Source organism: Natator depressus, chromosome 11 (genome assembly GCF_965152275.1).
Source record: "Natator depressus isolate rNatDep1 chromosome 11, rNatDep2.hap1, whole genome shotgun sequence".
In the NCBI taxonomy this organism is placed as follows: Eukaryota; Metazoa; Chordata; order Testudines; family Cheloniidae; genus Natator; species Natator depressus.
The window spans coordinates 38,819,199-38,837,062 of NC_134244.1; the positions used below are offsets into that span (position 1 = coordinate 38,819,199).

Consider the following 17,864-nt stretch of genomic DNA (forward strand, 5'->3'; position numbering starts at 1 on the left):
CTTTTATATATTACAACCCACTTCATTTGTTTTGGTATTTTTTAAAATATTCGTCCTGGCAACATTTTGTCTTTCTGTTGATCATGTTTATACTTTTCTCACATGAACTGAAGTTTGTATCTGATATTGTTTCTTCTTGTGGCTATTTTTGTGTAATTTCAAGGAAGACATTTATGGAAATATGCTTCTTATTTCTCATGGATTTCTGTAATTATTAGCTTTCTTGACACACAGTTATTATGGCACAAAGCTAAGTGACTGATTAAAAAAATAAATTCCATTGAATTTTTCCCTGTCTGTATAAATGTTACCCATTCTCTACATAGCATTAAATTTTCTGACAGCTTCTTTCTCATTCAATACATCTAAATTTCAAGCATTTCTTGGTTCAGTTTAATTAATGCATTATAGCAAATTACAGTTTCAAAACTGCCACTTAACCTCACTGTATATGCTAAATATATTCCATCTGAATTGTATTTGATTTTAGGAGCTTTTCACTATCCAAATATTGTTTCAGTTTCTACATCCTGTGTATTGTTATGCAGTATTTATTTGTGGTTAAAACATCACCCTTCCAATATTATATGTATCTCTTCTCTTTGAGTCAGAATGTGTGTGTTGCTTTAAAGGAAATATATTTCACCTTTGCAGCTTCTATAGAAACAATTTTCTCCTTATTTTGTATGACTGATGCAATTTGAGTCTGCCTTTTTCTTTATTCACAGAATACATCCAATGGAGAAAAGTCTTGGGAAGCATTACTGAGTCATGTGATTTCTGAGCTCTCTAAAGGGAAGATGTTTGAGGAAGGAGAAACTGAAGAATTAGCAATGGTATTTTTTGACAGTTTTGTTTAGGCAATTTTAACAGGTTTACAAATCATTACTATGTAAATAGAAACAAAATGACCTTTTGTTTGTTTTGGAAATATTATGCAGTAATGTAGTCATTAAATCTCTTTGTTTAGCAGGATGCTAACAAATTACAGTGAGCCTCTTTGCACCACCCAGCATGTGTTATTTCTGGTGATTTTATTAAATTGAATGAAACTGCTGACTCTACTTTATTAAACCAGGCATGTCTATAAATATTAATAATCAAATATTGGACATGTGTGCTGCTTTTTTTTTTTTTTTTTTTTTGCAGTGAATATATTTTGTCTGAGTAATGAACTGAATGGTAAAAAATACCTAAGCATCTATTGTCTCTGTCTGTTTTGCTGGGTGCATAATTGATGTGTTAATTTTTCCATAACATCCACCACCCATATTTTTTTTTAATCATTCCTCTAGTGTTGAACTATTTTTCTTTTTCCAGTGGGAGGCTATTGGTAATCTAGTGGCTACTAGCAGATGAGAGATTAATTCTTAATATCTTTGGGTGTGACCACTTCTGCTAGGAAGCCCCAGGAGCATTACCAAAGGATCATTTGGTAATAAATATTCAGCAATTTGTAATATTTGGTTACAAATCACGTCCCCATATTCTTTAATGACTGGACATGTCCACCATATGCATAAAATCTCTCACTATAGTTTTTCCAACATTTATCTCCATTCAATCTGTATACATATTTTAACCTAACTGGCGTGAGAACCACTGAAACGGTATTTTGAAGAAATTTTCTTTTTTTGTGCTACAGACTGATAAAGGTCCTCTTTTTCAGATCAAAGCCCATTCCTCTGCGGTAATTTGTCTAGTTATTTATTTGGTTTCTTAACGGACCAGAAGCCTTTGCTTCTGTTAAAGTTGGCTTTATGTATAAAACAGCTTTTTGAGAAAGATAATGCCTAACTGGAAGGTGCTATATCCTAGATTTGTTTGTAAGAAAATCACTTGAGATTATTAGTGAACTATTAGCCTTTGGAACATAGAATTTGGAAAGCAGAATTTAATAACCTCTCTTTTCACTCTAGGTTAGCCCTAGTGTTTGGTCTCCTGACTCAATAGAGTATTATCTGCAGCAGTTCTGCCTGCCTTTCCTCAGGATCACCTGCCTTCTTCAACATCATCTTTTTGGAGGGGATTTACCCAGTTGTCAGGTACAATGCGGGGAGGGAGGTGATGACACTGTTTTTTTCTGTTGAAAGTTTTATATACTATAATTGAAACATGTATTACGCCACCCTCAAAAGAGAAAAGGTCCAACATTTTGTATTATTTAGAGCAGATATTTGTTTAGCTGTAACATTGCTTCATGTCTGACATGCGTGAAAGACTTCAGATACATTGTAAGATTCTAGAGAATGTTTTACTATATTTTGCATATTTTTGTAGAAGGTGTCATGGCAAGAAGAACTGCTAACTTTGCAATATATTATGTGCTAGATACTTCCTCCTCTTCATTTTCATAACTCCCAGAGAAGTCCACAGGAGGTTATGTGAGCAGAAAGGTTTCAGAATTGGCTTTTTTGCATGCAAAAGACAAAATATAGAGTGAAATCACTGGCCACGGTGTAACTTTATTTTGCGTACATTTATGCTAAAAAAACACACACACACACCCCCAATGTTTAATCTCAACCTCCACAGAATTTTCTTCTTTGTGCAAGTAATGTGTTAAAAACAATTCCATCAAGAATTAAGAGATACTGTATTTTAATACACTAGCCAGGGCCACCTTAATTCTGGCATTTCCTAACTTTTGAGTGTTTTAACTTTGCAACCTTATTAAAGTTCTTTTATTTTGTGAGAGTGGGTGGATGGGGGTGTGGGTGTGTAAAAAAATATAAATGTCCAAAAGTTATTTTTAAGATCAGATAAAATTTTTAATAGAGATTTGAGTGGCGAGACAGTAGGGCTTAATAAATGGGGTAGGGAGTTCATTTTGTGCATAGGGGAATGGAGATAGGGAAGATGTATTTTTCATTTATAGTAATATTCCATCTCAAAGGTATGTCTGACAATCCTGTATGTTTGGGAGGGTTTTCTTCCCTCAGAAGTTTATCTGCTTCCAGCAGGTGGCACTGTGACCTGCTAACCACTTGTTCCTCAAACTTGTCTTCTAGTCAAGGGAAATCTGGAGTAATTAGTGATCCTGCCTTTGGCCACGTCTACACTACCCACTGGATCGGCGGGTAGTGATCGATCTATCGGGGATTGATTTATCGCATCTAGTGAAGATGCAATAAATCGATCCCTGATCGCTCTGCCGTCGACTCCGGAACTCCACCATGGCGAGAGGTGGAAGCGGAGTCGATGGGGGAGCGGTGGCCGTCGATCCCGTGCCGCGAGGACGCGAAGTAAGTGATTCTAAGTCGATCTAAGATACGTCGACTTCAGCTACGCTATTCTCGTAGCTGAAGTTGCGTATCTTAGATTGATTCCCCCCCCCGCAGTGTAGACCAGGCCTTTGCTTCTGTCCTATTCCTATTGTGAATTCTTCTCATAGGACTGGGTTTTTGATCAAATGTATCTTACTTCTTGCTGACATGATAACTTCAGGGCTTTTTTTAGTTTAATTTGTTTAATTGGTTTTACTTCCACAGCACAGGGATCTCTTCTTTTTCACCGTGTAGCTTATTAACATGAACTCAGCAGCTGAAGAGACCTGCTGTATGACAAAAGGAGTGCCTTTGCTTTTCCTGCAGTACTTGTCCTTGCAGTATGTGTGCATAAAGGGAAAGGTTCAGGGCCCCTGAAGGAGGCTTAGGGAGCAGCCACATCCCTCCAAGCTCTTCCAGAGGAATAGTGCAGGAGGAGAGCAGTCCCGTGCATAGTCACAGCAACCATTGGATGTGAACTTGAAGGCCAATGGGAGAAAATATCTATCAAGAAATCCCTGCTTTAAATAAATTTCTCCAAAATGAATTCATTTGTTTCACAGTCTGGCTTCCTGAGTCTGTGTGAATTGATAGCACTAGTCTGCCTCTAAAATAATAAGAATGATTTCTGAGGCCCATCTTTAAAAGGGCCAGGTAAAATTGAGACCGTGTTAAAGAGGGTGATCAAGACACTTGGCTTTCAAATTGAGCGAGATGAGGCTAAGTTACCTGCAAGTAATATTTAACCCAGACCTTAAAAAGGGAAACAGAGAAATCTGCTGAAAGTCATTATAGACAAGTAGAGAAGGAGAATGAACCAGCAAAAGGCAAAAAACGAAAGCCAACAACCAAAACCGTTTGCATCATGATCATTTATAGATTCATAGATATTTAGGTCAGAAGGGACCATTACGATCATCTAGTCTGACCTCCTGCACAACGCAGGCCACAAAATTTTACCCACCACTCCTACAAAAAAACCTCACACCTATATCTGTGCTATTGAAGTCCTCAAATCGTAGTTTAAAGACTTCAAGGAGCAGAGAATCCTCCAGCAAGTGACCCGTGCCCCATGCTACAGAGGAAGGCGAAAAACCTCCAGGGCCTTCCAATCTGCCCTGGAGGAAAATTCCTTCCCGACCCCAAATATGGCGATCAGCTAAACCCTGAGCATATGGGCAAGATTCATCAGCCAGATACTACAGAAAATTCTTTCCCGGGTAACTTGGATCTTACCCCATCTAATAACCCATCACAGGCCATTGGGCCTATTTACCATGAATATTTAATTACCAAAACCATGTTATCCCATCATACCATCTCCTCCATAAACTTATCGAGTTTAATCTTAAAGCCAGGTAGATCTTTTGCCCCCACTACTTCCCTCGGAAGGCTATTCCAAAACTTCACTCCTCTGATAGTTAGAAACCTTCGTCTAATTTCTAATCTAAATTTCCTAGTGGCCAGTTTATATCCATTTGTTCTTGTGTCCACATTGGTACTGAGTTTAAATAATTCCTCTCCCTCTCCGGTATTTATCCCTCTGATATATTTATAGAGAGCAATCATATCTCCCCTCAACCTTCTTTTAGTTAGGCTAAACAAGCCAAGCTCCCTGAGTCTCCTTTCATAAGACAAGTTTTCCATTCCTCGGATCATCCTAGTAGCCCTTCTCTGTACCTGTTCCAGTTTGAATTCATCCTTCTTAAACGTGGGAGACCAGAACTGCACACAGTATTCCAGGTGAGGTCTCACCAGTGCCTCGTATAACGGTACTAAAACCTCCTTATCCCTACTGGAAATACCTCTCCTGATGCATCCCAAAACCACATTAGCTTTTTTCACAGCCATATCACATGGCAGCTCATAGTCATCCTATGATCAACCAATACTCCAAGGTCCTTTTCCTCCTCCGTTACTTCTAATTGATGCGTCCCTAGCTTATAACTAAAATTCTTGTTATTAATCCCTAAATGCATGACCTTATACTTCTCACTATTAAATTTCATCCTATTCCTATTACTCCAGTTTACAAGGTCATCCAGATCCTCCTGTAGGGTATCCCTGTCCTTCTCTAAATTAGCAATACCTCCCAGCTTTGTATCATCCGCAAACTTTATTAGCACACTCCCACTTTTTGTGCCCAGGTCAGTAATAAAAAGATTAAATAAGATTGGTCCCAAAACTGATCCTTGAGGAACTCCACTGGTAACCTCCCTCCAGCTTGACAGTTCACCTTTCAGTAGGACCCGTTGTAGTCTCCCCTTTAACCAATTCCCTATCCACCTTTCAATTTTCCTATTGATGCCCATCTTATCCAATTTAACTAATAATTCCCCATGTGGCACGGTATCAAACGCCTTACTAAAATCTAAGTAAATTAGATCCACTGCGTTTCCTTTGTCTAAAAAATCTGTTACTTTCTCAAAGAAGGAGATCAGGTTGGTTTGGCACGATCTACCTTTTGTAAAACCATGTTGTATTTTGTCCCATTTACCATTGACTTCAATGTCCTTAACTACCTTCTCCTTCAAAATTTTTTCCAAGACCTTGCATACTACAGATGTCAAACTAACATCAATGCAGCAATGGCAACACCTGCAGAGGATGCCATAAGTGTGCAGGCAGGAGACTTCTTCTCCAGAAGTGGCGCACACATACAAAGTTGTTACTGGCATTAGTATGGAACTGTATAACCTTCCTCTGCACTTCAGATGATGCTACATTTCCTTTGCTCTGGCTCTGGGCAAATCGTCAGACAGGGTTCTTACAATGCCTACTGCTGCTGATCTTCTCCATGCTTCTTTCTTGCTTCCTGCCAGAATTTAGATACCCAAATTGGTGGGAGGGGTAAGATCTGGGTCAGGCTTTTTCCCCTGTTTTTGCTCCTTATCTCTGGCCACCTTGGGAGTTACATGAAACCCAAGTAGCCATTTCAGCGGTCATTGGTTCTACTGGAGGAGCAGGCGGTGGTCTTTAAATAGCTGGGTACCACCTTCTTTCTCTTCAGTGGTGGTGTTTAAGACAATTGCCACATATTTCCTGGAAGAGAATAAACACAGATGCTGGCCAGCTCCCTGTGCTAAAAGGGAGATAGAAAAAGAGCAGTTCTGCTCCTCCCCTATCCTTTCCAGTGAGGAGTAGGAAGGGTAGAGCTGTGGGCCAGCCTTGACTGCAACTCATCTCACCCTTTCTCCTATTATTTTTCTAGACTACTGTAGTCATTCTATATTCTATTGCCCTTCAATTTTTATTGATTCAGTAGATCTTGACCTTATCCCACCACTTTCTTCTGGCAATGGTCTCCTAAATCAGTCCTTCTACACAGTATTGCCACTGTAGCTGAGAGACCCTTTTCTTCTGCAGCTCTGGATGATTGAAGTCGTCTTTCTGTATTTCTCTTCTTGATGAGTCTCCATATTTCACAAAACTCATTTTTAAAATATATTAGTCATCTGTTCCTTTTTTCTTCTGCAAGTGGACAAACTCAGTCTCTAGCTGGATGGGTTTTTGCTTAATATGTACTTGAACTGATGCAAGTGGAAAATTAGATATACTTGAATTGATGCAAGTTAAATTAGAAAAGTGTTAGGAACAGGGATGTCTTTCTCTTCAGACCAGCAATTCTCATGGTCCTACTAGTGTTACTTCATAGTCAAAAGATGGTCCTTCCCCTTCATATACATACTCCCATGTTCAAGATGGAGTCATTCTGGACAGTCTTACTAGCCACCACCCGAAAAAACTACTAGCATCCATCGGACTACAGTATGCACGTCTGACTGTATGTATTTAATGCTCCCCAGAACCAGCAATAGCTCCTGTTCTGCCATAGCAACCTGCATCTGCTTAAACAGACTAATGGGTGGCATACGTTTAGAGTTATTTAAAGGACACTAAGGAGGAAAAGGGAGAAATAACATAGCATAGGAAAAGGGGAATAATTGGGAGTGATGGTAAGAAATTAAATGGAAAATTTAGTATGACTAGAATATACCAAGGAGATGTACTAGACAGTAAAATGATCTCCATAGAAAAACTATTAGAACCCTTCTTGTTGTATTTTAAAACTAGACTGGAAAAAACGTTATCTGTTGTGCATTTACTAATCTTCCATTGGCAGGGGATCCTAGTAAATAGCTCTTTTTCTATCCATATATTTTGCCAGTTGATCAAGTATGTTTGCCCTGTATCTCTTGCAACTTTCACCCCATAATTCTGCAGTGAATCTTGTCTTGCCTTAGAACTTGATGACTCTCAGGCATTTCATTCATACCCATTTGGAAACAATCCTAATTTCATTCAGTGTATATTTTCCTGATCTTGTTTCTGTCATCCATCTCTTGTCCTATTTTACAAAATAATGTGTATTTGTAATATCTTTTCTGTCAATCAATTATATTCTGTATTTGTTAAAACCTGTATGTCTCCTTTGCTGATTTCTATTGGTCCAATGAAAAATGTGTTAATCTTTGGCTTAATCTTTTGTGCAACCTCTTTTACTTTCTCCTACTTAAATTTTCTTTTCATTTTTACACTCCCTTATCTTCATTCTATAATTTGTCCTCTCATCATCTGTCATTTAATACTTTGCAGCCTCTTTTCTCTCACCCTTGATTACTTTGCATATCTTTATCCAAATTGGTCTTTTTTTTTATTATTATTATTATTATTATTCCTAATCATATACTTGTTGCTGGCTGACATGCATCTTGGACATACTCTAATTCATTTATGAATACTTCACATTTTTCTCTTTCTACCTTTTTCCTGTATTGTTTTATCCCATTCATTTCATCCCTGTGTTATCAATGTGCTCTGCATAAATGTATGGTCTTATTTTATGTTTTCTTCCTTTTCTCTAATTATCAGTTTAGGCTTCAGTTCTAAACATGTATGTATGTGCTTAACTTTAAGCATGTAAGTAGTTCCATTGAAATCAGTAGGACTACTTGTGTTTAAAATTAAGCACGTTTGTGTTTGTAGCATCGGGGCCTTACAGCGGTTTATCTGCCTCTCAGTTATATCGCCAAAGTAATCTTAAAACCTGTTCTGGATTTGTAGAGAATACAGTACTTCCATTCAAACTAGACTTCACTCTTAGGTCTGTGAACTGTAAGCTAACATTTTATGGGTTTCATTCTCCACTTCACTCAAGTTCAGGGGCAGCTTTAACTTGCACCTCTGATGTAAGGTCCCTCTGGGATTTTACACCACTGGAGAATCAGGTGTTGCAGAGCCTCACTCCACCATGCTCCCTCCCAGTCACTTACATATTAATTGATATGGAATTGATACATACAGTGCTGTGCAGCGCTTTGAGTTTATAACACAAAATGATCAAGTCTTTCTTGTTTCATGTCTAAAAGGAAGATGAAGAATTTACGGTTCTTGCAAACTGCCTGGGTCTATTACCATCATCTTTTCAGTCACCACATCAATTCACCAGTGCCTCTTGCCTTGATTGGCCAGTGCCAGCATTTAACATGATATCGCAGTGGTGCTTAGAATTGGCTTCATTTGCAGAAAGACATGCAGAACAAGTGAAGGTACGTAAAAAAATTTGCATCCCCCCATACAGTGCTGATGTGTAAGAATGGAATTACTTGATTCTGGTTACGCTGTGTGTGTATGTGTAATGCTGTGTTTTAAATTTATCATGATAAAATAAGGAGACAAAATGCATAGTTGAACCCACAACATGTGTGTTTTGTGTTTGCATCTGTTTCACTTGCATATTTTGCAGGTACAACTTTGTTATGAAAACTTGAACCCTAATGGTAATCACAAAATGTTCTTGCCCTCAGTAGATCTGATTCATTCAGTAGACCATTGAGCCATGGTCATAAAACTATTGATATCATTTTTATGTTTGAAAAAGAACACTGCTGTTTTACTGTATTTTTCAAATAAGACCTTTCAATTTTTATAACAAACTCTTGTGAAATAGCAGAACAGTAATTTGTAAGAAATTCCTCACACATATGTGCCCTTAAGTGGGTAACCTGCAAAAAATGGAATAGATTCAATGGTAATGTATTATTGGCTCTTTAAAAATTTTAGGCGAAGTTTTTCAAAAATAAGAGGGTAAAGTTAGACTCTGAAACTAATATTTAGGCACCTGTCTGATTTTTAAATGTACTGAGTATCCAGCAGTTCCCTTTGACCTCAGAGGGAATAGCAGTTCCCATCAATTTAACTGGGAATTGTTGAATGCTCAATATGTTTGAAAATCAAGCAAGTTCCTAGACATCAGTTTCAGAGCCTAACTTTACCCTACTGTTTTTGGCCCCAAATTTCAGTACAAGTAGCAGCTTTGCCTGTCCATGCTAGGGATTGGCAGTGGCGCAGCTATGTCACTGGCTGTCCACTAATGGCTGTAATCGGGGCAAATCCCCAAAGTAAACAAGACTTAAGCCCCATGTTTTACCTGTGAAGTTTGTTGCCTTTAAAAGGTGTAATGCATTGTGCCCTGAGGAAAGGCAGTCAGTAGTCCGTTTGTAACCTTACTAAAGCAATGTATATGAGTATGCGGAGCTCCTTGGGGCAAGAAGAAGCATGTTGCTCTTGAGTGATGCTTTCTGGCTGAAGTCTTAATGCAGCGTTAATAGGCTCCATAGGAGGCCAGAAAGCATTTAAAGGACACTTCAGTGCTTGTGTGGAATGCAGTAGAAAGAATGGGCCATCTCAAAGAGTACATTTCCCTCCCTTTAAAAACAGTTCTGACATTTATATTCTGTAGTTCTAAAGTTCTCACAGCACAGATAAATATACATACAATACTGATAAATATTTCTATCATTTTCTTTTTAGGTTTTGCTTATACAAGAGCCTAAGTGGGACTTGCCATGTCTCCTTCAGTTGCCTGAAAATTATAATACCATCTTCCAGTATTATCACAGAAAGACTTGTACTGTCTGTACCAAGGTTCCTAAAGATCCTGCTGTTTGTCTAGTTTGTGGTACTTTTGTATGCTTGAAAGGACTTTGCTGCAAACAACAGAGTTACTGTGAATGTGTACTGGTAAGAGAGAATTCTACAATAAGAGAATTTCAAATTACTGTAGCTTTATTTCCATTTTTAAATTTAAAAAAAAAAATCATGCTAAGAAGTTCTGCATTCCTTTCTCAGCTCTGACAGTTTTCATTTCCAAACATGTTTTAATTAAATTTTTAGTCTGCCCCCTCACAGGAGACTTCTGAAGGCCCTTATGTATTTGGCCTTATCTCAAAGGCAACTCAAGTGAGATAATATGTAGGTACTCCTTCCTCTAAGGGCCAGTCCTTACTTTCCTTGTTTGGACAGCAACTAGCCTTATTCTCCCTTCATAATGAAGGAGAATAAATGGTCTGCTCTGAGGCCAGTGCTGATGTCACTAAATGGGTGGAACAGTTCTGTAAGTCAATGGCTGTCACGCACTCTCGCTCTGAAGTTCACATTTGCCATCTCTGCAAAGCTGGCTTGCGAAAAGAATCTTGTGATTGTTCCTGAATTAGTATATCCATGGTACTAACACAAGACTAGCCATTATAAAATTAGTATAAATATATTTAAAGAGAAACTATCACATGGTTTTTAAGTCCAAAAATCAGTTTTGTATATAATTTTTATAAAATTTGATATTTATAGATGTTTTATTTAAATGTGAATGAAAACAAGTTTATTTTTAATTTCCTGTAGTGTGTTCATCCTAAACTTTATAGCATTGTACTAGTGCAGGGAAGCTACAAAGTAAAACTGAACTGAAATAAAAGTAAAACTAAGTGGTCTATTTTCCTTTTCTGAATGAAATGCAAAATGTAAACAACACAGATAATGATCTTCAATTTTTGTTTGATTCATCTGCATTGTTGCTAATAACACCTTTAAGAAAATGTTTTTGAAAATCGGATTTTTAACATTGTCTTTTAAATTTACTATGTTCAATCCCATGAAATCTTAATATGAAAATTGAATTATTATAAAGCTCTATTGAGTTTTCCAACAAGGCTACAAATTGTGGTTATGATTTTTGTGTGTGTGTTGTTTATTTGTGGCTGCTTGGCCACTAGGAAGTTGACTGAGACCACAAACTCATTTCAAATAAGCCACAGAAGAGCCATCAGTGTTTACTATTTGATCAGTACTGTCTTTAGATGGATACTCATATCAATAACTTAAAAATTAAAGGCTCCACATTTGATGAGTGTTCCTGTGAACCACATGCTCTTTATTGCAGGAATATGTTTCCAGTATTAGAGAAAAGCAGAGGGGGGAGTCAGCACACCGGGATTCTATTCTGAACCACCACTTTTTTGATGTGTAAACTTGAGCAGGTCACTTTGCCTATAACTTTCAAAATGTCCCCTAAGTTTGGGTGCTCAGTTTTTTAGTGTTCAGGCTATAGATGTCTTGAGACGATTTCTAAAAAAAGTTGTGTTGTGCACAGCTCCCATCGACTTCAAGGGACATTGTAGATTTTCATCAAGTAGATGAAAGCCCAGGCCCCAACTGTCTTGAACTGAGCTCTGAAAAACTGAAACACCCAAAGTAGGCAGGAACTTCTGAAAAATTGGGCCTTAACTGCTAGTGTTCTAAGTTTCCACGTTTCTGTGCCTCGGGTTCCCCACCTCTAAAATAAAGATGATTAAGGCTGCATTTTTGTCATGGGAGCTAAAGATTGTGATTTTAATATTTTAAAAATATATTCTTTACTCTTGAATTTTAGTGACTTTTTTATTTCTGGGTGAGTGGATATGGGTGATTTCACTGAAGACTCTGAGTGCTGCCATGTTAAATCTTAGGCTACACATGAGACTGAGAGAGAGCAGGAAGGGGCAGATCCAGGAAACTCTGGGTCAGATTGGTAATTCCTTGAAGGGGATTCTGCCCCATCCAGCATAAAATGCAAGAAAAAGACATAAATTGTGCAGAGTTAATAGTAGAATGGATTTGCAAATATCAGCCAAGATGGTAACTATGGTACTATACCTAAAGTTGGCTGCTGTTTTCAGATCGCAAGCAGAGTTTTAGTAATTTCCTCTAAAATGTTTTTTTTTAAGGCATTGGGGATTAAATGACACTTGACCTTTTAAAATTATATTTCCATTAGTTGCTTTTTTCAACATGAGCTTTACATGTGTTTTTTCCTAAAAATTGCCATGACGAAAAAACCCCATAAGGATAATACTCATGCACCTTTCTGAAGTGCTTGAAGTGACAGGTGCTTTATAAGTGGAAAATAGTTTTATCTCCAACTCTGTCACAAAAAAATAATATGGTATGAGAAAAAATAATCAAACTTTAAAATAGTTGGACATAAGGACTACATTTGAGAGGTCATTTTTATGAAAATATACTGCAGACAATAAAGGTATAGGACAAAGAATAGAATACTTTGCAATATTCAGAATTATATTTTAGTTGTGTGGTCATAAATTTCCTTTGTAGTAAAAATGTGTGGAAAGGGCTAAAATCTGCAAAATACAATTACAGAAATGAACTGCATAAATTAATATCTGTGTCATTCATGAACAATTAAAATATATTGTTGTAACCAGGAGTTTCACCTTTTAAGGTGTTATTTTTTTAAAAAAATTGTGACCGGTGTAGATACTGTGAAGGGCAAGATGAGGAGCAAATACACAAGTATGGCAACATCTGCACATAGGAGTCCATCCTGTAAAGCAGTGTGTAGCAAACTACTCTGAGTACTTCATAATCTGAGAGAATCTCAAATTTTCACTGTTCACTAAAAAATATTTTGCCACACCAAATTGTGCACTTCTGCTAGTAGGAAGTTAGTGATATTGTTGTGAACACTTTCACTCAGTTTTCTATAGTAACTTAGTTTTTCCCCAGGGTGGCATGTTGTCTAAAAAGAGCAGAAGTACATTATTCCCTTTTTGAGTTTGGAACCATCTTCTACATGGGACTTTGTGTATATGCATTATGGCAACATATCATGTAGGAGGTTTTGGCTTATTCATAAAATGTTTGGTAGGCTCTACTTTGTCATGCAAATCCCTGGAAACATATAACCCTTGTAGTTATATGTTTCCAGGGATTATATGTTATAACCACAAGTGTACAGTAGGGGCAAGGATCAAATTGTTCCTTAGTAAGTGATGTGACTTGAATTAATATAAGTAGTGTGTTTGAAATAAAATGTTCTTGCCTCTTTATTATAAAACTGTCAGCCATTAATAGGATATTTGTACTCTTCCCTCCCCTAACCCCAAAATATAACTTCTAGCATTCTCAGAACTGTGGAGCTGGAACAGGAATATTTCTTCTGATCAATGCATCTGTAATCATCATCATTCGGGGCCATCGTTTCTGCCTTTGGGGTTCTGTTTATCTAGATGCACATGGTGAAGAAGACAGAGATCTTAGGTAACATTTTAATAGAGCATGTTTTGATTTTGGTGCTTTATGTTTACAGTGTGTAATAAAACAGATATGGTAATTAACAAGTTCTCACTTCCTGAGTAACACATATTTAGAAATGTAAATGTTGTCATTGTATTTGTTATATTATGCTAATTAGATTTATATTCTTTATATAAATAAAATGATCTGAAACTTGTTAACTAAAAAATGAATTGTGCTACTTGCAAGGTGTACATTGTGGTGCAGGAATTTCCTGCCAAATGTCACTTGGAGAAGGAGAGGCTTTGCCATCCTTGTGGATCCTGCTGATTCACATGGAATGGCATTCATTGCTCATTGAAAGCAGGATCAATCTTTTATGGAGGACTCTACTGGCTCCCTTTTCCCCAGTCTTTCAGGACCCCTGTTACAACTGGCTGAGTGTTCCTCTGGATGCTCAGTAGCAGCTTTGAAGGGGACCCAGGTTTCCCTGCCAGATTTCTTCATTATTGGTCCACCACAGCCCCATTTCCAAAATGCTCCCCTCCCCGCCCCCATCTTAGCAGGATGGGAGGGATGTTTAATTGGACTGATAGGAGAAAGACAACCACTGGGATCCTGAGAAGAAGGTGAGGGATGGGCAGACTTGGCACCTTCTGAGCCCTCCTCCTATTTAGAATGCATGTGGAGATTGTGCCTGGGCAAAGAAGGGGTAGGGGAGGAGGAGAGAGATTCTCCACCTCTCCTTGCTGCCATTGGCCAGGCTGTGGTAGGGAAGGGAGAGTTGATTGTTTCTCATGGCTCCCCACCCTGCTTGCTATTTGTGAAGCCCTCAGAGCATATAGCAGCCACTCTGCTGTGGTTGCTGCCTTGCCGAATAATGGAGGTATAGTTTGAGCTGTGCTTCTGTCATGATGTGGGCCTGAGCAATCACCAGGTTTTGGGATCAGGACAAGATTGACAAGGTCTCCAGTAGGTATTTCCACCTCTCCAGCAGGATCCTGGAGGCCTGGTTTAAGGAGGGGATTTAAAAGTTGCATGTTTGTAATTTCACTGCAAATTGCAGCTGGTATTTAGTGCAGGTGGGAGGCTCCATGGTGCTGGCTCCCAGAGATCTGGTGGACCCTATTGGCCTGGAGGAAGAAGGGGGAGATGTTAAGTCTTCACAGATTGAGATGGCCTTCATGTGTACCTTCATTTCTTGTCATGGGTATAGGGTGAGAGGAGTCAGAGGTGGAGTGAATTCATGGGGTTAGACTGAAGGAGCTGATCCTGAATATTGGCTGTTTGGCCACTGAACACCAGACTGGGCCCAAATAACTGCCTGGTATTTTGGAGTGTGGTTTAGCACACAATCCCCCTCCCCCAGATCAAATAAAAATTAATAAAGTTGCACCCTTCCATGTTAAAATTCATCCCTGTGTCTTTGTTTCCAATTATGCAGTGTTAAATTTTTATTGTGCAGGAGCCCTGTAGAAATGATATCAAGCTGGTAATTCTGTTACACATGAGAGTCTTCAAAATCCATCTTGAGTGTGATGTAACTATAAGATAAATCACCCATATTCAAAACCTAACTTACATTTTACCAACAAATTTTATCAAATTGGAAGTCTGCACAACAACAATTTTGAGACTTCACACAATATGTGTAATAAATACACATATCAAGTAGCAAGGCATAAGAACATAAGAGTGGCCATACTGGGTCAGACCAGTGGTTCATCTAGCCCAGTATCCTGTCTTCTGACAATGATCAGTGCCAAGTACGACAGAACGAATGAACAAAACAGGGCATCCTGTCATCCAGTCCCAGCTTCTAGCACGCAGAGGTTTAGGGACAGCAGGAGCATGGAATTGCATCCCTGACCGTTTTGGCTAATAAGCACTGATGGACCTATCCTCCATGGACTTTTCAAATTCTTTTTTCAACCCAGTTTTACTTTTGGCCTTCACAACATCCCCTGGCAATGAGTTCCATAGGTTGACTGTGCGTTGTGTGACGTAGTACTTCCTTTTGTTTGTTTTAAACCTGCTGCTTATTAAGTTCATTGGTGACTCTTGGTTCTTGTGTTATGTGAAGAGATAAATAACACTTCCCTATTCACTTTCTTCACACCACTCATGATTCTATAGACTTCTATCATATCGCCCCTTGGTTGTCTCTTTTCTAAGGTGAAGAGTCCTAGTCTTTAATCTCTATCCAAAGCACACATGTATTTAAGTCAAAAAGTCCATTGGTGGTGCAAGTAAAATACTGTTTTCACAAAATTAATATTGTCTGCAAACTTCAAATAAGGGCAAGATATGCTGGTATGCGCCAGCTTCTTTTGGGGCATTCCGTAAACCCAATTTAACTAGTTGATCAGACCAGACCACCCACCTCACATCCCAGCAACCCTGTAATACTCCCCACAGCCCCATCAGCTACAGCCACCAAGCCTCTCCCCATTCACCCCATAGCCTACTAACAACTCACCCTAAGCCCCTCACTCACTGCTCCATGACCTTTCTGGCCACTCACCAGCACCTCTTCTGGCTCAGCACTCTGCTCCCCTCCTGGACTAAGGCAGCTTCTCCTGATCCTGGTGCCAAGCTCTGCTCCTTCCCATCACCTCCCCTGCACCTAGCACAGGCCAAATTTGAGTGATGAGTGGCGTAATGACTTGGCCCATCAAATTGCAGCACCATGCAAGATTGGCACAGGTGGCCTCCCCTCCGTCATGCATTCATTTTTTTTCTTTTCAGTTTGTGTACATATATGTATTTTTATAGGATGCCTGTCTTTGTCTTTGTTTTAAAGCACACATGCATTGAAGCTCTTGACAAATAAACACCTTAAAATAAAGAACTAAGCAGTAAGACATTCATGCCCGATAGTCCCTTCGTCTGGTGCATGGGGTCGCAGTGCTGCTCTGCCCTGGTTTTCAGGTGCCAGAGTGACATTCCAGACCGCTCGGGCAGCCACTCCACCTCTGTGTGTTTCATTCTTCTGCATGTTCTGATCAACCATATAGAGCCCTTTCTACACAGAGCACCACTTCTCTGTAGACTTAGGGAGCGTACTACAGTACCTAGACTGCTGCCCCACTGGCCTCTTCCACAGCTTTCCCTACGATATGGGCTATTGAGCATTAATGTCTTACCGCTAAGTTCATTATTTTAAGGTGTTTGTTTGTCAGGAGTTTCAATGCACGTGTGCTTTAAAACAAATGAAGATTGGCATCCTATAATATAAATATATGCATATGTACATGGAAACTGAAAAGAAAAAAAATGCAAAAATCATTAAACTTCGCTTTTAGAACATTACTATTAACTTAGAGCCACATTATAAATATTTTCCATTTGTTCTGCGCTATTAACTGTTGATTTTTTTTTCTCTCCCTGTAGGCGTGGTAAACCTCTCTACATATGTAAGGAAAGATACAAGGTGCTTGAACAGCAGTGGGTATCTCATACCTTTGATCACATCAATAAAAGATGGGGACCACATTACAATGGATTGTAAACTATCACTATTCTTGTACCATATCATCGCCTGTACCATGAATGAATGCAACTTGACTGACAATAGCTTTAATTGAATGGGGGTTTAGCTCTTTCATGGTGGGGGGGGGGGCGGGGGAGTGAAACTATGCCAATATATGAAGTCTTTCAATAATTAGGTGCTTTTGCTACCAAATTAATGGTACGACCGTTTAAAATTTAAAAATCTCTTCTGAATGGTGTGAAAAATCTAAATTAATTCAGTAGTCTCCTTTTGTTTTGTATTTTTAGAATTTCACTAATGATGACAAGCACAAGTTGTACTTATACTTGTTTAGGGATGACAGGTCCCAGGAACCTTATATTTCTCTGGGTGGAATTGAGTCATTTAGCATCTTCTGCTGAAACACTGTATATGTGTATTACATCTGCTAAACATACTGGATAGATTTTTCTTTGCCTTTCTTGTATTAATTTGAGATTTTTGCTTGATATCCAATTGTAATTATATAAAACACATGATTTGTGAGACTGTATAGTAACACTTGGTCTAAAAGTAGAACTTTAAAGAACATTTCACTTATTGTTAAAGATCTATTGAAAGATTTCACGCATTGCTGAAAACCTTATTTATTCTCAGGAATTTCATAGATATTTTCCATGTATAAGTGAAATAGCTGTGAATTAGGTAGCTTGCTATGAAAACAGAACACACATTCTTTCTTATTTTTTCTTTTCCAGAAATGAAATTTGCCATTT

General features: G+C 38.5%; 1 protein-coding gene across 3 annotated transcripts in view; it reads left to right on the plus strand.

Moving 5' to 3' along the window:
- Positions 1 to 17,206, plus strand: part of UBR3 (ubiquitin protein ligase E3 component n-recognin 3) — a 209,644-nt gene extending 192,438 nt beyond the window's left edge. For all 3 annotated transcript variants that reach the window (XM_074967530.1, XM_074967531.1, XM_074967532.1), the window contains 6 exons: positions 729 to 836; positions 1,920 to 2,045; positions 8,636 to 8,815; positions 10,080 to 10,289; positions 13,501 to 13,640; positions 17,010 to 17,206. In XM_074967530.1, the coding sequence (XP_074823631.1) occupies positions 729 to 836; positions 1,920 to 2,045; positions 8,636 to 8,815; positions 10,080 to 10,289; positions 13,501 to 13,640; positions 17,010 to 17,127 (882 nt within the window). In that variant the 3' untranslated portion in view covers positions 17,128 to 17,206. The remainder of the gene's footprint in view (positions 1 to 728; positions 837 to 1,919; positions 2,046 to 8,635; positions 8,816 to 10,079; positions 10,290 to 13,500; positions 13,641 to 17,009) is intronic.
- Positions 17,207 to 17,864: the final 658 nt, after the last annotated feature.